This window comes from Syngnathus scovelli, chromosome 2, assembly GCF_024217435.2.
Source record: "Syngnathus scovelli strain Florida chromosome 2, RoL_Ssco_1.2, whole genome shotgun sequence".
NCBI classification, from domain to species: Eukaryota; Metazoa; Chordata; class Actinopteri; order Syngnathiformes; family Syngnathidae; genus Syngnathus; species Syngnathus scovelli.
In genome coordinates, this window is record NC_090848.1 from 19,094,490 (window position 1) to 19,117,695 (window position 23,206).

General features: G+C 41.8%; 1 protein-coding gene across 1 annotated transcript; it reads left to right on the forward strand.

Annotated features, from left to right (window-relative positions):
* Positions 1–16,456: 16,456 nt before the first annotated feature.
* On the forward strand, positions 16,457–20,080 carry pim1 (Pim-1 proto-oncogene, serine/threonine kinase). The gene is made up of 6 exons (XM_049753042.1): positions 16,457–16,891; positions 17,108–17,208; positions 17,310–17,360; positions 17,456–17,822; positions 18,464–18,640; positions 18,728–20,080. The coding sequence occupies exons 1-6, from the start codon at positions 16,819–16,821 to the stop codon at positions 18,940–18,942; spliced, it is 984 nt and encodes a 327-aa protein (XP_049608999.1). The 5' UTR covers positions 16,457–16,818; the 3' UTR covers positions 18,943–20,080.
* Positions 20,081–23,206: the final 3,126 nt, after the last annotated feature.

Consider the following 23,206-nt stretch of genomic DNA (forward strand, 5'->3'; position numbering starts at 1 on the left):
GCAACATATGATCAGATTGGCGCCGCTCAATGCAATTAATAAGAGGTCGATAGATATGCGTCCCTCTATTTAATCTGGCTCACAGAGAATTTACATAAATCAGGAATTTATAATAATTTTTATTGTTGTTGCTGTGCCAAGTTACTGAATTGGGTATTGCATATACGTAATTGATCATTAAAATTGATTTATACTTTGTACTTTCATACTTACAGTAAGTCAGAGTTTGTACTTTTGTCAGATTGCATTCTACTATGCTGTGCTAGTTTGCAAATGAATACTGGGTAGCTACATCTCAAGTCTCCTTTGCTGGCGCCGCACGATGACATTTCCATTCAAGTAATTGTTTGGAAAGCATGGATAATTGACGGGTTTTACAAGGGACTTGATTTCCAAGTAGCTACAGTTAATGGCCAGTCAGTGGCATCGATGCTTCTGCACAGATCAGCATGAAGTCATTGTGGTGCTAACTGTCTGTGATGCTCCATTGTTACACAGTGATGGCTGTAACAATAGATTGCATTCCAGGCCTGGTGGGCCATGCAAAACTATTGCATATGCACAAGATGAGAGGGACTTGAATCTGTTCATCTGTAGGTGCAGTGTGTGTGTGTGTGTGTGTGTGTGTGTGTGTGTGTGTGTGTGTGTGCGTGTGTGCGTGTGCGTGTGCGTGTGCGTGTGCGTGTGTGTGTGTGTGTGTGTGTGTGTGTGTGTGTGTGTGCGTGTGTGTGTGTGCGTGTGTGCGTGTGTGTGTGTGAGTGTGCACTTGACTCTGCACGTGTGCGTGCATGTGCATTTGCGTGTTGACTGTGCCCTCTGACCACTCTTCCACTATAGGAGGTTTGCCACAATGAGACTCTTCTGACTACATGCTGGGTGGCCCATTCATGTGCCACCATGCACGATGTCCTCCCGTGGCATGGACCTGGGGTGCAGAGTGTGGAGTGTTAATGACAAGAACTTCAAGTTAGGTGGTTCAAGTTAAGCACATATAGACCTTAACAACAGTAAGTGTATACCATTGAGTCGTTTTTGCTGGACCCATACTAGAAACCATTTTTCCTCCCAAGGACTCAAACGCACAAAAATTAAAGCACAGCATAAGAGTCACTTTGACAAAAATAGTAAATAGGACAGATACTGATAGAAGATAATTTACTACATCCAAGAAATTAGGTAGGGGTGAACAATGTGTCCCACAAACACACGGTGATAAATCCTTGTTATAAAATGCTTTCATTGTCTTTAAGAGCACATGTTTTTTTCTTCCACACTGTGGACTCTGCTTCCGAAGTAGAATGAAGCAACAGGCCACATAAGACGTAGAAGAGGAGCGAGTCGGAATGTACACACTTGCCTGATGAGATGCAGCCATTGTGATAATCATTGCAGCCAGAATTATGATTAGTCCAGGAGAATGTATAGGGTGGAATGAGGGCGGGACCAGGGCTGGTTCATTTGCACGACAAAGTGAGATAATTCAACAAAACAAGAACTGTGGTGTATAATCCGTTCTATGATCACCAACCTTTTGAATATTTTGACTAAAACATGCGACACATGTATTTAAGACACCTGGGAAATGTTTTAAATTAGAAAAAAAAGCATGCAGTCTCTTCTGTGGGGGATCATCAAATGATGATTTTACCTTAATTATAAAGGTGTTTAACTTTTCAAAATTGCTAATTGTCAATAATTGTATATCATCCATCCATCTTCTGTACCGCTTAACCTCACGGGGGTCACGGGCGTGCTGGGTCCTATCCCAGCAGTCATCGGGCAGTAGGCGGGGGACACCCTGAACTGGTTGCCAGCTTGTCGCAGGGCATACAGAGACGAACAACCATCCGTACTCGCTCCTAGAGACAATTTGGAGTGCTCAATCTGCCTACCAAGCATCTTTTTGGGGATGTGGGAGGAAACCGGAGTACCCGGAGAAAACCCACGAGGGCACGGGGAGAACATGCAAACGCCACACAGGGTGGGCCGGAGGTGGAATCAAACCCGCACCCTCCTAACTGTGAGGCGCTCGTGCTAACCAGTGCGCCACCGAACCGCCCCTAATTGTATATCAACTGTGTGGAAATTTTAATAATAAAATAAAAAATGTCAAATGAAGCACAATTAACACTTTAATGTAACTCCGATCATAAGTATAGTAACACTAAAGGCTCCCAGTAAGAACAATGTGGAGAAATCTACTATAGGCTACATAAGGTACCATACCTTTAAAAATTAATGTTCATGATCGAAAGTAGAGTACAGCTACATACTATATGGCCTGTTAAATCTTCTCGTCTTGTATGTGTTATGTGGTCTCTTGCTGTGGGACCCATGCTCATTAACACATTACCATGAGGGGATCTACCACTAATAGGCCCAAAATCTATTTAGCGTCCTGACCCATGGGGTGCATCCAGTCTAAATTTCCCCTGAGAAATGCTTCATTTGCACAAAGAAACTATCGCTGGTCTCATGTCACTTTTGGGGACCTTCTATTGATCCCTGAATGGGAGTTGTTTTCTTCACTTACGGTACACCAGGGAGCAGGGTTCAGAGGTCATTGTTAGGAACAGATCAGATCTGAAGATACAATACCAACCATCTGAAGTGCAAGATTTCTAGAAGCATGTCCAGACACACACACGCAGATCATTCAATTTGTGAGTGGATTTGATTGCTAATGCTGACTAAACTGATGTATCCTGTAATGTCATGCCTCATGGCAGTTGAAATGCGAGTACTTTTGCTTTCACATTTGGAATTTTACAATGTTAGGGGCGTTCAATTTTATGGCTCTATTGTTTAAAGATTGAATGTGAGCATTATAATGCAGATAGAGTTAAAGCACTGCACAGTATATCCACCTCATTTTATTTCAAACTTGAAATGTTAACAAGTCTGCTGTCACCCCAAATTCTTTCTCTGCCCTCCACATGTGACAATCAATATTTTACCATTGGGCCATTTCCACAGTCTGTCAGTGACAGCCATTGCCATGCGTTAGCAGATTATGTTTGAGATCATGGGAGACACATGATGAATCATTCATGAAACATCATCTGTTTAACCTGCTGACACTGACGTTCAGCTCACGAAAACAGCAGCTTATGTCCACTTTAAGCCGCACAACATGAGACAGTGAGCAACGAGACGACTATATTTTGGTAAAAATCTTGAAGGTTTTCCTGTCATGATTTGTTCATTTTTATCTTTAGCAGTTTTGGTCAAACATAGTGGCAAAGACTTATTCATGAGTAGTTTAACCTTTGATTGCTGATTTGATTCCAACGAGGTTAAACATTCAAGCTACTGTGTTACATTGGAGCTCATTTTGGCAAGGTTGCATTGCAAGTCATTTTATCCATTTAATGATTTGCCACTAATAGTGGGTTCAATTCCGCCGTGCTAAATGTGTTGCCTCCAATTCAATACTTTATTATTGAGCCTGAGAAGTACAAACAAAATTACAAAGAGAACTTTAAAAAAAAAAATTCAAATGTAACAAAAAAGAACTGACCCAAAAAACAGAATCAGTTCACTCGGCAATAAAACAAGTACGACCTTTTATGGATCCAACATGCTAAGAATTTTAATGGTTTTTTTTTATTCCTCTTTCGAACTGTAACTATCATTTGCACTATAACACGCATGTCTTTATTTAGCTCTTTATATTTTGTGATTCAGCTTGGGTGCAACAGAGAAGAAAGCAAGGTTTGTGAGGTACATTGGCAAACCAAACTAGAGGGGATGCTTTTTATTTTCAACAAATCTATCAAGTCAAGCAAATGTCTAAAAGCAATTACATTTTGTAAGGTCTGGCAGACCTTTCTGAAGTGCACAATGCACATATGCTTTATCTCTTTCTTTTCATTATTTTTTACATCTATTTTTATTGCTTACCAAGCACTAATTTACAGAAATTAAATACACTGAATATGATGCAATTGGGAATTCAGTCATTTAATCCAGCAAAAATAAATCATCCAGACATCACCTATGCCGCCGTAGATAAAGTTTCCCTCAGTAGCAATAATTCATCCAGAGTGGCCTGCTGTATATAAACTTTCAGTGTGTCTTATGCAGTCCCAGGGACTCCCACTCTTAGCTGTCTGTATGTGACATTTGGGAAAGCGAAAGTGTCCCTATCATATCACCCTGTACTGTCAATTGTGTGATAAAGGTCAGATCCGTTTTATCTAATCTGTGCCGGATGCAGATACACTTTAACTGATTTAATCAGGTTTTATTCTCCACTATGTTGGCTGACAAATACACATTATTGTATGTAAATGTCAACATACGTTTTCAATATCATTTTAAATTGTTTCCAAGTTTGAATCTGAATCAAAGCTACTTGAGCTGAAAGCTTCTTATTCTGCATACCATAGCACATTTCAAATAATGATTTTTTTTCCCCCACCCCATTATTTGATTTTAGGACATTCACATTGTGTGAATTCTAACCAGATTTTAGAAGGGAAATTTCACACATGAATCAAAGAAACATCTGAAAAGATAAGTAAATTTGGTTTTAAAAAGAAAATCTGTCATAACCATGCAGTAGAAAACCAGCCTTCTGTTTTCATTCAGCCTTCCTGTTTTATATTTTAAACTCCTAAAGATGATATACTGATGCAAAGAAAACTTTTGTCAACGAGAGAGATGTGCATTAAGTAGAAAGCAGATTTTGTAAAATGTGATTACTGCACCACACGTTTTTTTTTCGGGATGCAGCTAAATTGGCAAGACCAATATGGTTGTCAAAAACTTAATAAAAAAAAAAAAATAACACATTCTGCTGTGTTGATGCACCTCTATGGAAGGCATTTATGAGGGTCCATTTTGCACATTCATACCAGTAGGTCAGCACCAAAAATAGTAAGGGCTGATTAGCCATGCTTGGAGTTTCAAAATAGAGATCTTACCATATGTGTTATTGACGTCCGCAGTGGTTTCAGGTTACAAGCTTTGCTTGGCCCGGTGATTCTTTGAGAGGGTGGTTCTGCTCTAATAGCTTCTATTTATTTAGCATATCTCACAGTCTTAGCTGCTGTGCCTGCGTTATATTGAAAGAATCCGTGTTTTTCTTGTTAGAAAAAAACAACAAAAAACTTCTTTGTTTTAAAAAAAATGTAAGATTGTCGAGAGGGCTGTGCAAATATGGGCTAATGCCTGCTTATCACTGTGAGAAAAAATTACAAGTGAAGTGAGTTCAATTACCCTATTAATTGACTAAATAATCGATAGGTTAATCGATTCCAAAAAAGATTTGCTTGTGGCAACCTAGTTGTCAGGCTCCAAAACACTGTTTTGGATGAAAACACCAGTGTTTGGGGATAAAAACTGGGTCATGTACACCGACCCTCACTCACTGACAGTTGAGTATGTTAGAGTTTGTATAGGCTTAGACCCGGGGTCACCAAGTCCGGTCCTCAAGGGCGCCAATCCAGCCTGTAGATGCATCCCCACTGCAACACACCTGATTCAAATTATCAGGAGTGTTTTCAGGCTTATAATAGAGCTTGTTGACAAGCTGATCATTTGAATCAGGAGTGTTTTAGTAGGGCTGCACCTAAAACAGGCTGGATTGGCGCCCTTGAGGACCAGGCTTGGTGACCCCTGGCCTCGACAGACCTATCAGCCATCAGTCAAATGTGACGAGGCCTACCTCTTGTGTCGTCGGTCCAACTGTCGGGATGTTGTGCAGGAAAAAAACGGATGAAAATACACCGCCATAGACAGACAGCAATGCTCATATTGCTTTCATGTTTATCTACAAGAAGGTAATGAGCATAAAAATGCAGCTCTAATAAAGTCGGATCCTGTTTTTACATTTCATCAAAAGAAGCTAGATGCACTGAAAGAATTGTTACATTTTTAGGAATCATTCTGGTACGCTATACAAATGTAGGCCGGCCTCCGATGTGTCATACGAACAGTTGGGAGACACACCCTTACCCTCCCGTCTACGCAACCTGTTTCCCAGAGGTAGGCACCTTACCAAATTTTGCCAGTCTTTCATCACATCTTTACTATGTCATCACGAGAGATGATGCACACGGCATCCTGCTCGCAACAACAATTTCTAGTGTCTCACTTTGAGGGCATTTGCTATTTTCTTCCTTTGTATCTTCCCTTATGCCTGGACCCTATTTTAAATTGTTGAAGTAGTCCACACCTTTTTTGTAAGTAAACAAGACTCATGTACAGTCACTGTTGATCCATCAAGTCCTGTGTTCCAGCTGCTGACGTCAGGCCAGGGGAATGTCAACAAAGCCAGGACTCCAGGGCAAACCTCTCCCACGTTCACTCCTACCCTGCTCACATGAATGGCCCATGTTTATAATAGGCTTCCCTGTACACAAGTGACTGAGAAGCATGAAAGGAAAGTTCCACATCCGTGTGTGTTGTTCCAACTGTGGCAAGAGAAGGCTGCTCCAGCATGCTTTTGTGTTGCTTTGTTTGAAGTGTCTACATTCTGAAGCTCCGTGCAGGAGGGCTTGTCAGGCGTCATCTGTGAGAGAGGAGCAAAGTAAACAGCTGGCTTTGACGTAAAACTACAATTCAGTCCTCGTAAAATAAAGGATGGTTGATATAATGATGGAGGTATATTTGCAGAAATCGAGGCTGATCACTGGAGTTTTCCGATTACGTTCAAGTGAAAGTAGATTCTGGGAACCATGAAAGTATTATTGCATCTTGCGCAGTATAGCGCTGTATACTGATCTACATTTGAATTTATCTAATGAGATACAATGTAAAAAGATGTGTGAAATAGTGTGTGTATAAAGAATGATATTGGTGGTTTTTATCTACAGCACTGTCTGTGAGGTATTCATTCAACAATATGTTTAATTAACTCTTGTTGTAGTTTACAGTGGTGTATCATGCTGAGAGTTGCTGGATATTACAATTCTCAAGATACAGATTTGAAAGGATTACATATTGACTATTCATGTGGTCTCGGTACAACAATTTGGAAATTTTGTGATGAACAAAACACTTCCTGTCATGATTGTTTGAAGAATACAGGATGTTGTGGATTCCACATTGCTCATCTACTTCCTCCATGTCACTTGTTTCTAAATTGTCACTAATGTTTATTTACATCCATACCACCAGAGAGATGGTGTTTTTTCACTCATTTTAATCACAGAGGGGAAATCATCTATGATGACATGGCAACAGTATGTCATCAGAAGAGAACAGTTGGAGAAAAAGGAAGAGGGTGTCAGGGAGTAAAGGAATTTTTTTTTTTTTTTTTTTGCATAGCATTCATGCCCAGGGGACAACATGGCAAGGCGACGCCTGCCGCTTTTCTCTTTCAGGGCAATGGCTCAGGGTGGGTGGCTTATCCTGCCGAAGGCTGCATGTGTCTCAACCATTCAAAGGTTAATCCACTCATCAGGCAACGGAAGTTGCAATTCCAGAAAATTGACCTCTACGTGTGACTTGTACGGGACTTCATGCAATGGTTTCAATCCATTCTCAATGGTGAGGGTGTTTTGATATATATATCTATATCTATCTATATCTATATCTATATCTATATCTATATCTATATCTATCTCTATATATATATCTATATATATATATATATATATATATATATATATATATATATATATATATATATATATATATATATATCCATCCATCCATCCATCCATCTTCTTCGGCTTATCCGGGGTCGGGTCAAGGGGGCAGCAGCTTTAGGAGGGACTCCCAGACTTCCCTCTCCCCAGCCACTTCATCCAGCTCATCCCGGGGGATCCCAAGGCGTTCCCAGGCCAGCTGAGAGACATAGTCTCTCCAGCGCGTCCTGGGTCGTCCCCGGGGTCTCCTACCGGTGGGACATGCCCGGAACACCTCCCCAGGGAGGCGTCCAGGAGGCATCCTGATAAGATGCCCGAGCCACCTCATCTGGCTCCTCTCAACGTGGAGGAGTAGCGACTCTACTCCGAGTCTCTCCCGGATGACCGAGCTTCTCACCCTATCTCTAAGGGAGAGCCCGGACATCCTGCGGAGAAAACTCATTTCGGCCGCTTGTATCCGAGATATATATATATATATATATATATATATATATATATATATATATATATATATATATATATATATATATATATATATATATATATATATATATATATATATATATGTAGAGAGAGAGAGAGAGAGAGTATATATAGTATATATATATATATATATATATATATAGATAGATAGATAGATAGATAGATAGATAGATAGATAGATAGATAGATAGATAGATAGATAGATAGATAGATAGATAGATAGATAGATAGATAGATAGATAGATAGATAGATAGATAGATAGATAGGTATATATATATATAGATAGATAGATAGATAGATAGATAGATAGATAGATAGATAGATAGATAGATAGATAGATAGATAGATAGATAGATAGATAGATAGATAGATAGATAGATAGATAGATAGATAGATAGATAGATAGATAGATAGATAGATAGATAGATATTCCCAACGTATGGGAACCCAGTTATAAAGCTCGGGCCTTTTTTTTTTCAAGATTCTCTGTTATAACAATCAAGTAGAGGGGAAAATAATCTGGACTTCCTGATATGGGGTTTCCCAGGGAAGCCGCATTCAGTCATCTGGGTCATGACATCAGTGGCAGCAACATAGAAGTGTTTTGATTCAAGGGGAGGAGATGAGGAAACTGGTGGGAAAAAAAAAACCCACTGCCATCACAGCAACAACAATAACTCCCTATCCTGGGTGCCAATTCAAATCAGCTGTGCACAATGTCAGGGGTTGGGGTAGAGGCGGGGTTGTATTGACAGAGTAGAAAATAAAACAGTTACCATCTTTTAAATACAAAATGTAGAACTAAAATACAGGACTATATAAGTCATATGGATTTTTTTTATGGTTCCATGAACCTTTAGCGGATTCTTATTCATCCGAAATGTTCCTTCTAAATGAAAGTTCCATTAGTAAACAGGGAAATAGAAAAAACAAAACCGTTTTTTTGCATTTCCGGTTAGGAATTAAAACCATTGCCAACATGCATTGACAATGAATGAACAGTAACAGTGGCGAGTTGTTTGGGTGACGACATTTAATATGTCACCACTCTCAATTTCCCACGAGGATAAATGTGTACAAACCTCAGTAGAAAAGCCACCCCCTCTCCTCTCTTAACCTACGTGGGAAGGTGACACAAGAAGCCTTCTTTTTGGTTCAGCACATTCCTTGTCATTTTGCCAGGCTTTCTGAAAGACACGCGTCTCCCCATCATCGGTGGCCTCTCTTTCGGACACTTTTGTTTTGGATCAGAACAAAATATATTCACAAGTGATTACCGACTATAGGTGTGGCAAAGTTGTCATCTTGATAAATGTTTCAACAATGCAATGTTAGTTTCAGTCATTGTTGTGAAAATGTGCCAATTATAGAGAAGCAGGTTGCGCAAGTTGATGGGGATTCACCAGTTGAAATCCGAGCATCGAACAAGTTGTTTGTTTACATGATAACAGATCCTAATCGTGGCTCCAATTCTTTAGTTTTAATTGAATTTTAGGAACATACAGTCTTGCCATATCGCCTCTTGAAATGCTGCAATTTCATTAATTACTACTCAATCTACTTGCTTTTCAATACCAATCACAGTGCATTACTTTCTGGGCCGAATCTTAACAGAATTTACTGAGTGCAGGTTTCCCCAATAAGCTGAAACCAATCAAACATGTTTGTTTGCAAGTTTGGTAGAGAGTGTAAATCTGAAACAATCCACCATTACACCTAAGCTTGAGTTAACTCTTTGAGGAACTGATCATGACAAATTACAGACGAGCCTATTCATAGGATACTCGAAAATCCCCTCTGTCAACAGTGTCATTACCAGCAAGAATCTGGGGGATAAAGCCAGAGGTCTTATTTCCTGTGATCTCAACTCACATAAGGAGAAGTCTGCATCTGACAGCAGTGGCAGCGTTGTAAACACACCGTCATTCCCTTATTACACACAGATTACAACTACCCTTAAAAAGACACAACAATAGTCATAAACAAACCATTCGCCAGCCCTTCAGTAGCCAAACCCCTAATTGAGACAAGTGGGGATAATTTCCTGGAAGAGTAGTACGAGTGGTGCTGGGCAGGTATGTTGATCACCTTTGACCCCAAAGCAGCCCTGTGCTGACATGAAAGTTGACCCATGGTGACCCTTGAGGGCCTTAACAGGCCTTTCAGTGAATGCTTAGCCACAAAGGCCACACTTTGATGTCTACCAAAGCACTTTTCCCATGGCCTCGCTAGTCAAGATTCCTTAAGATCGGGGGTAGGGTGGGGGGCTACCTGAAGAGAGGTCAGGCCACACCGGAGGTTACCCACCACACAGCTATTCCCTTTTCCTTTATGACACCTCTAAAAATAACTAACACCCTAACCCCTTACCTCATCCGGTCTCCTGCAACACACATATGCAAACTTTCACACATACTGATGACTTCCTTATTTGGGAGGAGTTCAAACGACTTGGCGGCTAAGTCCAAGCCTCGGCGGATCATATTTCAGGGTTTGCGTGTTTATTTGTGTGTGTTTAAGTGCGTCAGAGCGGGACGGTCAAGTTTGTAGCTTCTATGGCACTCCGTAGTTGAGTGGGCAGCTGCCAACCATAACTCTCTCCTCGGGCATCCCTCTATGGTGAGATCACTGCTGGGAGAGGATGAACATATTAAACGCAAGACCACACAGAACCAGAATAGTTTGGCAATAATCAGTATGTTTACAAGTTCACTTTAGGACCACTTACTGGAGTGCTCACTATGTTTGAATACATGCACGTGACAAAAGTCGATTAATTGACTGAAATATGTACACGCACATTTAATGTGTTCTAAATTTGTTTGCAGAATACGCACTAATTCAAGGATGAAGATAGTGATCATTCACACATTTGTCTTTATGCACGCTTGCCGCACAAATTTGTACCTACGCTCGGATTGCTGAAGGAGGCCCATTGTTTGCCTGTCCCATCAGCATAAGTGACATGGGCAGGCTTTGTTTGTGTGAGAGGGGTGAGGCTGGTCCTCACACTGTGCCGCAGGGCAGTATTACAAGCCTCCTCTAATTATGGGGTAATCTTTTTCAATCACTGTCATGGCACACACAACACCAGGAGACGCCTGGCACTGGTCCGCTTCTATCCGTCACATCTCCACGATGACGTGCTGTCAGAGGAAAGTGTAGCAGATGATTTTTAGGGTGCTTTGGGCAATTTAACTGGAGCGCTTCATGGCATGATTGCCTAATGGCTAGGTTTATGGTTCTTGTGCGAGACGGACTTTTCCCCGTTATAGCTTTGTTATGATGAGGGTGGCCTATTTTTCCTGTTTAGTTCTATTTAAATTCGATACATAAGCAAATATATCTGTATTACATATGTAAACACTGCCACTAATAGGGGCAAAATTGTAATCATGTTATCTGGGGAAAGGAGTTTTAAGTATTAGGACACAAGGCAAGTGACAGAAGGACATTAAAAGGACATGCAAATAAAAAATAATAGACAAAAGATGGAAGGTGTTATACATAAACTAGATATTGCCATTTTGGAATCAGGTGGAAAGGACTGTTCTGTTGCAGAACAGCTTCATAAATTGCAAGATGTTGATTATATCGATCCTTGTTGCATTATAGATTGGGAAAGGGTATTGTAAAAGGGATACAAAGGATTCTGGACACATTTCTGGTATTTTAAGATCTCAGAAACATGCTAACTCTCCCAAGAACAACAAGATGACTGCTCTGCAACTGTCCTCTTTAGGATTAAGATTATATTCAAATCATTATCAGGCGTATTTGTGTCAGTTAAAGTTAAAAAGTCTCAATGATCATCGTCACACACACATCTGGGTGTGGTGAAATTTGTCCTCTGCATTTAACCCATCCCCATGTGATTTTAATCCATCCCCTGGGGGAGAGGGGAGCAGTGAGCAGCAGCGGTGCCGCGCTCGGGAATCATTTGGTGATCTAACCCCCCAATTCCAACCCTTAATGCTGAGTGCCGAGCAGGGAGGCAATGGGTCCCATTTTTATAGTCTTTGGTATGACCCGGCCGGGGTTTGAACCCACAACCTTCCAGTCTCAGGGCGGACACTCTACTACTAGGCCACTGAGCTGGTTTTGTTGGGTGTAACCCGTGTGTTTTGTCTAATAAGGGATTATTTCCAATATTCATATTGGAAAAACAAAGATGATGTGTTGGTTAAACACCTTGCGGGTACACCGCATTTTAAAATGTTATCCAAAATATTTTCTTTTCAGATTATTTGCAATAGTTTATGCAAATGGTACTAAGTATAATTATTTAAGTCATCAACTGTTAGAGAATAGTGTAAAGTCAAGTCAAATTTATTTATTTAGTCCTTAATTACAAAAAGAACTTCACATGACAATATTCATGACATCCCTTGATCTTAAACATACCTCCCAATGATCACATTTAAAAAAACAACATCAATTCTGTTCTTCATTTTGTGCCATCGAAGAAAGCAGTCGATCAGAAACTCCATATACTATCAGGGCTTATTGTCACACCTTCAGGGACGCGAAAGGGGACGATCAGCTCGCTTCCCGTGATTGTGGCTCAAAACATGCCTCGGCTACTTTCCTGATTATGTTGCAGCTTTGGAATACGATTGCCATCCACCAACTATACCACACAATTCCATCTTTTTGAACCATTTGACACACCATTGGTGGCTATGAACCGAAAATTGGGCACAGAAGAAATACTCAACTTGCCAAATGGTGACAGGAAATTTCAGCCCGATGCTAGCAATATGTCATTTTCTCCAAGATCATCTTGTACCTCATTGTTGGCTTGGGTTCACTGGCTGCTTTTTCTGGCACCAGCAGGTGGGATTTGATTCCAGACTGCTGCAGAGGTGACAGATTGGTCACCGTGAATGATGGACATACAAGTGGTTGAGATGGAAACAAGTGTCAGGGACAGTTTATCCACGTTTCCAAGAAAGACACAAAGTAGCAACAGAAAATGTGAACTGGGTTAATATGTTACAAGTGTCTTACAGCTTTGTGATCTCGGATGGGAAATGGTGCACCAGGTCAAGGGTGGGCTGAAGGATCGAGATGATACATTTCAAATTCTTCTTTAGAAATAGAATTTGTATGTCTTACCTGCTGCTGACAGTTTTGACTGATTCTCCAGTCTTCCTCATGCTCAGGTGGCTCTGAGGAAGACTGGAGAATCAGTCAAAACTGTCAGCAGCAGGTAACAACTAAAAATTATATTTCTACTTGCCAGAGCAAAAGAATTTGAAATATATTATCACAAAGACATGATGAATCTCATCAAAATAATGAGATGATAAGATGAGAGGCTACTATTGCAACATGGGATACAACAAATAAAAAAAATAGAGAGAACAAGTGCTTATTGTGAATAATACATCTTCTTCAGAGGACAGCATTGTTCTTTTAGGCAGGACTTTCTAAAGTTTGTTTCAGCACGAGGCTATCGTGATGAAATTTTATTAGTTTGACCTTTTCATCGCTTGGAGTTTTGATAATTGTTAGTGTCTCATGGCTAACATGCTGGCCTCAGTTCCAAAGCTCTGGGTTACAAACTTGGGTGTTTAGTGTTTCACACTTGAGTGGGTTAGTTCTGGGTACCCCAGTTTCCTCAAAATCTCCCAAACCGTTCATGACATTCAAGGCACAAATCCATGGAACGCTTTGTCTCGTCAAGAAAATGAAAATGCGCCTGTTTTGACGCCAAGCACGGGGGTTAGGGCAGAGGAAGAATATTATGCAAGTGACTGTGCTATTTTCACTCAAATCGTCTAACGTTTCATTGTGCAAGTGAAACGATGGCATATTGGGTGTCAGGATCATAGGTCCACAAGAAAGTAATCTTGTTTGGCGCTAAGAAGCTGTTTGCCTACGCTGTCTTCAAATCCAAAGGAAGCAGTGCAGCTAATAACACCTCCCGCACCACCACTCGCCCCTGACACATGGGCCGTCATTTGAGCCCTGCTGACCACGCAGGCAGGCATAGCTGCAACCCCGGAGAGATGCACTCACCGCTGGCATTTCAAAGGCTTTCCACTGTCATACCGCTTGACTTGGACCTCTCCATTTTCACACACCTCTCCAATGGCCCTGACTGGATATGAGCTCAACACATGCATACCCCTCTCAGAACCTTTCAGGACTGGGTAAAACACATGCTTTCACACGAATCCGAGAATAGACATCATGCATGCTTCTCAGCAGTCGCTGCAAGTTATTCACATACAAGAGAGCATCTGTTCGATCAGCTTTTACGTACATAGTGCACTCTGTACCAATTATTATAATGCTACAGAAAAGCCTCAGGTTTATTTCTGCCTGATTTGCATATTTTCTTGGAACATTTCAAAGGTATGAAGGGAATGTGCCACAGGCATCCCAAAAGCAAGCACAAACATTCTGATGTTCTTCGTTGTCATTCCAGTCAACAGTTGGGGAAGCCCTCGGCCCACCACCACCACCAGAAACAAAGTTTTTTTTTTCTTAAAAATACATTTCATTTAGATGTGATTAAATATGTTTTCCTTTTCATTCATACCGAAAATCCTTTAGCTGTTATATGTATACGCTCACACTATTCTCAGGCAAACCCCACCTAATACAATTTTGCTTTTTTAATAATGAATAATGCCAATTGCAAAAAATATGCATAAAAAGATAAGAATTGTTTTGATTTTGTTTGAACTTTTTAAGTCTATGATCATAATATTGTCGCTGCTTGGGGAGGATTTAAGCTGTGCCCACTGAATTTCAATAGTTCTACACAAGTACTGCAAATTACATCCACGACAGAGCAATATGGCCTTAAAATGAAATCTGTTTTGGTTGTTTTTAAATATAAAAATCAAAATGTTTGGTTTGAATTGTTTTGGAGGCACATGCTTTGGGTAAAAGAAAAATATCCAATGTGTCAATAAATCTTTTGCAACTAATGACAAACTTTGTCTTTGTCTTGTTTTCCAATGGGTTCCTTCCGTGTTATTTGCAAGATGTTTGTTTCTTTGCAATAATTAAAGTCACCAGTGGCGACACAAACAGAAACCATGGTAACATATACACATAATAAAACAACCGGGGGACGAGTCGAGACACCCACCCCCGTGAAGATACAGACTGTAAGTGGAAAACCGTCATTTACAAGATTATGGAAAACAAATTTCTATTTATTATTGCATCAATTTAGTGGGTCAACATAACAATGGAATTTGCAGTGAGTGTGTGAAATGTTTGTAAGATAAAATACTCATTCATTCATATGAATAAAGTAAAATATGAAGGCAGGTTTGTTGGAAGTCAAAGGGCTTTGCAGTTGTAACTAGTGCAATTTCAGTGGAACAAATCCGACTACTTTACGAGAATGCAATTACTGTAAAGAGATTAAATTCCTCAAATTGAATGTGTGTGCACCCTTTATCACTTGTCATTCAAAGTAAAACCAAACTGGAGCTTTCACGCAGCGTGGGTGTGGATGCCGTGGGGGTGAGTGGTTGTGCATGCCTTTCAAACAATAACTTCGCGCGGGAAAATGGGAGCTCAGGGATGGGAGGAGCAAAGACAGGGGTGGGGTGTTGGTGGGGGATGGGAGTAAATGGAGAGCTTTTTATCTCCAGTTTCCCACATCCTGTGAACGGCTCCAAACGCGGCCACCCAATTTGAAAGAATGAGTGGAATGCGTCCCCCTCTCCCCCCCAACCCCGCTCTTTGATGCACCAACTGCTTAAGAGGCATTGTCAGACAACTCAAATAAAGACCATAGTCCCGGACTTCACTTTAGCCAATAAAGCTCCGTGTTTAATGCGGAAACAATCAGGTAAATTGCAGGGGGTTGGAGTAGTAGGAATGCAGTTGATGGACTTCCCCTGGTTTATGGTATGCGGATGCTTTACTTCTAAAAGCAGAAATGTAAACACTGCAAATATCAACTGTATCACTTTTATCCTTACGAAAAAAGTGTAAGGGGAATATGATCAAGTGTAACTTAAACTGCAGCTGTGAGCACGTGAGTTTGTGTTTCATGCGCGCTCTCGCCAGACTGTCGTCAGTTTCCCGCTAAATGAGTCTTAAGGGGGGTACGTGGATTTGAATGCCCCTCTTCTGTTTCTCCAACATGAGTTCATAGCGCCTAATTCAAAGCACCCCCCCCCCCCCCCCCCCCCACACACACACACACACACACACACATTTTGGCGCGTTTTGATTCCCGCCACGTCTGTGTCTGGCGGGCTGGGTTACCGAGTTCACTCTATTTTCATGCCGATGATTGACGTGAGTTCGGAGCGAGAACTCGCTGTCCTATTGGTGGGAGGGCGACGCGGGGCGTGGTTAGTAACGCCCATTACTATCGTCTTATAACAGTTCTCCCCCCAGCCTTCTATTTCCAAAGCCGGTGTCTGAGAACTATCATCGGACTCGGAACGCCGTCTGTTTATGTCGCCGATTTGTACTCATTTGTTTACAAAACACCGCGGCGAGGCTGTGAACGTGCGTTTTGTGTGAACGTAAACACGCTGCCTCTCGCCGGGACATCGTCCACTCTTTTTTACTTTTGGGACGAAAGCGGGGTTCCCATTATCCGGATGAAAGGATCCCTAGCGCATTTTTGTTCCTGCGACGTGGGCACGAGACACGGGACAACCGCACCAACCGGATTCTAACTCCAGCTCGTCAAAGCCCAGACGAACAAACATCGTTATTTTCTATTTCGAGGGGACTTGAGATAAAGGAATGCTGCTTTCCAAGCTCAACTCTCTGGCCCACATTTCCAGCGACATGCCTGTGAAGCCGCAAGTTCATCCAGGTTAGACGCCCTTCTTTTTTGTTTTTTTGTTTTTGCGCCTTCATGGGGGACAAGGCGCAGTAATGGCAGCCTGCTCTCAAGGGCGCCACTCATACACGACCCGAAGTAAAATTGTACCTACTCTTTTCTAACGTATTCGTGTTTACGGAGCATTTGGATGGTGATTAGGTGGTTGATTGTAATCGGAGATGTGTGCATGTGTGTTTGTGTGCGCAGCGAGGGAACCCTTCGAGAAGCTTTACCAGGTTGGGGCGGTGTTGGGCAGCGGGGGTTTCGGCACCGTATATTCCGGCACTCGGACGTCAGACGGAGCTCCGGTTAGTATTTCGTTTTATCATCAGTCTTATTAATATACTGTGCATATATATTTTGGGTTGGAGAATTCTCTGTTTTTTTACGTTTATTCTTCTTGGCTCAGGTGGCTGTCAAACATGTCGCCAAGGACCGCATCTCCGAATGGGGGGAGCTGGTGAGTGATGACGCACCCTTTATTTACTGATTTCGTCATTTTTGTGAGAACGTGAATTGACGTGTGTACCTCCTCTTCCTCCTCCTCCCCCCCAGCCAAATGGTTCCCGGGTACCGATGGAGATTGTGCTATTAAAGAAGGTCGGAACGGGCTTCAGGGGCGTCATCAAAATGCTGGACTGGTTCGAACGAGTGGACAGCTTCATTATCGTCATGGAGAGGCCCGAAAACGTCAAGGATTTGTTCGACTTCATCACGGAAAAGGGGGCGCTGCCCGAGGAGCTGGCACGCAGCTTCTTCCGTCAAGTGCTCGACGCCGTGCGTCACTGTCACAGCTGTGGCGTGGTGCACCGGGACATCAAGGACGAAAATATCCTCATCGACCTCCGGACCGGCGAGATCAAGCTCATTGACTTCGGCTCCGGAGCCCTGCTGAAGGACACCATTTACACAGACTTTGATGGTGAGGCATCAATAACTACATTTGCTTCCCCCACCCCTTTATAATCGTCATTGAGTTTGATTTTATTTCTAAATTGCTAAGCAGATGTTTTGAAGTTGAATCATCCTTGTGTAGTAGCCCTCGAATACAAGCCCAGAAATAATGCGGCCACTTTGGCGCCTCCCACTGGTTGAATGGGGTATTTTTACAACTCAAAGTTTGTAAACAAAGTCACATGGCTGCTCCCCCGCCCAGCATACTCGCTATTCTCTCACACACACATGCCTTGTCACGCTCCCTGGCACCTGAGCCAAGATAACACATGCACAGAGGATTAACCTGATGCACATTTTCCATTTGGGACAACATTCTTTCTACCTACTGTTAAGGTTGCAAAGGGGTGGAACATTTCTGGAAAGTTGCTGGTAAATTTCAAGGGAAATTATCCAAATTAGGGGTAACTACTTGGACCATCGCCGTGCTTGCATAAAGTCTGGTTGTCTTAGTCAGGGTTTTGTTTTAGGATTATGCTGAAGTAATAATTGTGGTTTATCCCCATGGAAATTTTCCAATTTTGGGCATTCTCTAAACCTTGCAAACCTTTTTTTTATTTTAGCCTCAACCCTGGTGTTGCTCACAGTGTTTATTTTATTTTTTTCAAGGCACACGAGTCTACAGCCCGCCAGAATGGATCAAAAACCACCGCTATCAGGGGCGCTCAGCCACAGTTTGGTCGTTGGGTGTGTTGCTATACGACATGGTGTGTGGAGACATCCCATTCGAACACGACGAGGAGATCCTCGGAGGGCAGGTCCTTTTTAGGAGGAGAATCTCTGCTGGTAAAACGCACAAATGGCGATTTATAATTTTGCCATTTTTCTCGTGTTACAATAATGTGACTAACCAAATGGTCACCCCTCCTGCAGAGTGCCAGCAGCTGATCAAGTGGTGCCTGTCTTTGCGGCACACCGATCGGCCGTCCTTCGAGGACATCATCAACCACTCATGGATGCAGAGCACGTCCTCCTCGGTGCCGCCGCCTGCACCGCAAACAGACAAGTCGAGTGCAGAGATCGAGTTGCACAGCATCAGCCACGAGTCGTCGGCCTTCACGTCAACCTCTGTGGCCGTGGTGCTGTAACGGTGGAGAAAAGCATCACAACCTTGCCATCCTCGTGCCTCACTTGATTTACTCCCTTTGACCACATCAAACCACCATCGATCACCACGGGCTCCAATGCCTGATTGTTAGACTGTGGGAGGGCGTGCTCTGCTTGCAGAACAGCACATGTTGCCAGGATAGTGCGAGTTATGTAACCGTTCTGCTGTAGATTTGTTCCTAAAAGTGCCTTATGAGACTGTTGGGGGGGGGATATACCTGGAAATACTTGAATATTCGGAATGCAAAAAAAGGCTCATGTTAATGTCTTTTTTGTTCCTTTTTTTTTTTCCCCGCTATGCTAAAGGCTTTATCTTCTTTTTCCACTCATGGGCCTAGATCAGTGAAGCCTATGCCATTACATTACAACCACTACTAGTACTACTGCCCAATCCAATCTCATTAGCAACCAGACGAACCTCACGGATCCGGCAGCATCCTGTGCAAACAACAACACTGGACTTACCTCACCTTCTTCTAAACCACAGCATCTGCCTTTTTTCTTCCTTCCTCCCTTCCTTCACGTGTCACATCCACGGCCCGAACCACTCCTCATTGCAAAGTCATCCATACCGTAATGCACCATCCTCTGCTCTCCTGGATGTTTCGAAAAAAAACAGTGCCTCACACAGGTCTTAAACTTTTAGTGGGAGGTATGAATTGTATGATATGGTATTTATTTTTATTCGCGACAAACTTCTTATCTAGATTTTATTTATTTTATTTATGAGAAGAATTAGGGCTGTTCATATGTTTCATTCCACAGTCACTGAAGGGCCCACCATTATTTAAGAGACAAAAGCAAAAATATTTTTTGACCATATTTATTATGGCTTGAATTTTGTGTTTTTAATAAAAGAGCAGACACACGTATGTTTGTGTATGACCTGTAAATAACTTGTAAATAGTTCCCAGAGCACTTCCATGTTGGTGTATTTGAACACTGAACGTCTACTGATGAACTGTTGGATGCAATGTGTTTGTGTGTATGAGAGCGAGAAACCTCATTTGGATGCAGCTTTGATTGTTTATTTCCTTAAACCATTCAGATTAGAATTGTAAATTATGTTAGAAATTATTTTTTATACAACTTCAATAAATATTTTTGTTACGATGATGACTCTGGAGTCTTGTGTGTTACTTCAACACGTGTTGGACAGGTTGTAGATGGAAATTGTGTTGTAAACATATATGGATAAATGGCTACTTTACAATAAGGTTGGATAAAATTAATTTGAATATTTGGTTTAATTTTTGAATTATATACCTTTGTTTCTTAGTTATTAAAGTATTAGTGACCATCTGCTCGCAAAATAGTGAGCCCACATTTACCGTAACACGCCAGTAGCCTCATAGCCCGGCTTGCCTTTCATACATAAGATCAAGTTATAGTAACCGCAATATTTAAGATGTAACAAACTAAACAAATGAATGGTAGATGGAACCCACCAAATGGAACAAAAAGTGCTGTGACTCATTTGCAAATGTTCACTAATACGTATTTATATTTAAAAACAACACAACGTTCATCCTATCATGTTATTAGCATATTATATAAACGTGATGGGGCACTGTGGCATTACCAAGCAGAGGATGTAATCACATTTTTTGCCATGTTGTAATGTTTAGGAGGTGCGAAGTAATCAAGTGAGATGGTGGTGGCGTGTCTCGGTGTGTTTAATCTCACTAACAAGCTCAAGATGCTCGTCTTGTTAATCTAGACACCAGGCGGGCTATGAAACTGCTCACCTGGACAGACGGGGGCCGCACATTTAATCAGTCTCCATGCGACAAGTCTCCTCCAAAAGACATCGCTGGGTCCCCAGAGCCCCCCACCTCAACAGAGAGAGACAAAGATTTACCCACCAGCAAATTACATGTAGTTTAATAAGACGGCTGCTCCTGATGTGTTTGCTGCATTGTAGGATGGAAACAGAAATAAAAGAATGTGCATGATAAAACAACCAAACTGTGAAATTGGCTGTATTGGTACACACACTCATTGCCATAGGAAGGCCCTTAGGGAGCTGTGCCCCTTTATTTGAGGCATGGAGCTCTACAAATAAACAGTTTTTTTGTATTTAATTTTGATTTTATTTGATTATAGTAGCTATTTTGGCGATAAATTAATCGGGTGGTTTAGCACTAAAACCTGAACAAATATAAAGGAACAACAGTGTGGTTTTTTTTTTATTGATGACCTATCAAATCTGTTATGGCCTTACTGAAAATAATGTTGGGTGTGCAGGCTTAAGTGATAAATACGTATGCCATTGCACAATAAATCAGTGATCTGCAAATACCACACGGGAAGGCTGCAACTGAGATTCGAACGCTGAATCCTCATCTCTTTCTAACCACTATTCTACCATGCTCCAGTTATGAACAAAATGAGTTCATTAGTTTCATGTCTTATTTGGGGACGACTGCAAGCCAAGCACAGAGCAAGAAAGAAGCACGCTCTGTTGCAGCTTCTTCCACTGCATCGTACCACAGTTGGTTTCTACGAATGTCTCCGAGGTTCATTTCCTCTTTCATTCGCAGAAACTGTGCCATATCACAGATGCATGCCAGTAAACTGTTGGAGGTGTGTGTCAGCTTATCACAACATTGTTGCACGCTTTCAACGGACGAGGTTAATTTAGAGATGAGTCACTATGAGTAGCTTTCAGAAAAAAACAACACCTTAATTATGATGATAAATAATGTGGTGTTTTATGTTATCTTATTACAGTGAGCTGTATATTCCTCATTATTGCATTTTTAATCAGTGAGAGTGTTTTCCACCAGCTGATCATGTCGGTCCTCTTCCTGTAAGTCATGTAGTAAGTGCTCATTCCAGTTGCATAATCAGCCTCTCATCTGTCCTGACTGTTAGATTGGCTAAGACTGACGAAAACATCGCTCATCACACTGACCGACTCTTATCGCTCCATCTTTCTGTCTCTGCCCCCTCCCCCATGCTAATATTATGCTACTATTCCTTGAAAGATGGGAAATTATGGTTCAACGTGTGACTTGTGCTGGGAAACATCATGTTGAAAATCTATATTTTTTAATACCAGTGTTTTTGTGGATAGAACCACAATGTCTGTTAAAAATGATCATTAGTATTAGTTTTACCATTTGGGGTGGGGGGGGGGGGTCCCTGCCTAATGAGCAGGGCTGGGTAGTCCTGCTCTTGCCACTTAAATGTTGTCAGTCACCTGAATGTTGTTAGTCACTTAAATGTTGTGCAGAGGCTAAGATCAACCGGAGTCAAATTCCATGTTTGGCATGCACAAACTTGGCCAATAAAGCTAATTCTGATTCTAAAGCATGGCATTGTGAGAGTTTTGTGCTCATAATTTTTAGATCTTCAAAAAGTCACACAAACAAATAAGTAAAATATTTTCATAGTAGTTTTATATTTTATTCATATTAAATATGCAGCTGGTTTGATTGACCCATGAACATCTTTGGTACACCATATAAACAAACCTAGGTAAGGGCTAAGGTAAATTGGAATTATAAATGTATAATCCATCCATCCGTCCATCTTCTGAACCGCTTAGTCCCCACAGGGGTCGCGGGCGTGCTGGAGCCTATCCCAGCCGTCAACGGGGGACACCCTGAACCGGTTGTCAGCCAATCGCAGGGCACACAGAGACAAACAACCATCCGCACTCGCACTCACACCTAGGGACAATTTGGAGTGCTCAATCAGCCTACCAAGCATGTTTTTGGGATGTGGGAGGAAACCGGAGTGCCCGGAGAAAACCCACGCGGGCCCAGGGAGAACATGCAAACTCCACACAGGGAGGGCCGGAGGTGGAATCGAACACGCACCCTCCTAACTGTGAGGCATACGTGCTACCCAGTGCGCCACCGAGCCGCCTATAAATGTAAAATCTTGTTAGTAAAATAAACAAAACAGTAAAAAGATACTTCACCTAGAATTACTTGGCACATCTGGCGCAACTTTTACACATATTCAAAACACTACTTCGAGCCAATGTTTCTTCCTGAACCGGAGGCGCGTCACATCAACTGAGTCAAGCAGCACTACCAGACACTTTCCAATGGTCATTAGTCACTCTCTATTTAACACTCATTAGTGACATGGGTTGTTTTGTTGTCTATCCATATACTCTGGTTTCCTTCCAGAGCCCCAAAACATTCTAAGATAGTTGAACATTCAAAATTAGTAAAGGTTTGAATGATTACTTCTTTATCTGTGTCCTGTAAATGAGCAGCAACTAGTCAC

Coding starts and splice junctions, on each gene's coding strand:
- pim1 (XM_049753042.1), top strand. CDS start 16,819: ATGCTGCTTTCCAAGCTCAACTCTCTGGCCCACATTTCCAGCGACATG. Junction 17,209..17,309: donor GGACGTCAGACGGAGCTCCG/GTTAGTATTTCG, acceptor TTCTTGGCTCAG/GTGGCTGTCAAACATGTCGC. Junction 17,823..18,463: donor CATTTACACAGACTTTGATG/GTGAGGCATCAA, acceptor ATTTTTTTCAAG/GCACACGAGTCTACAGCCCG.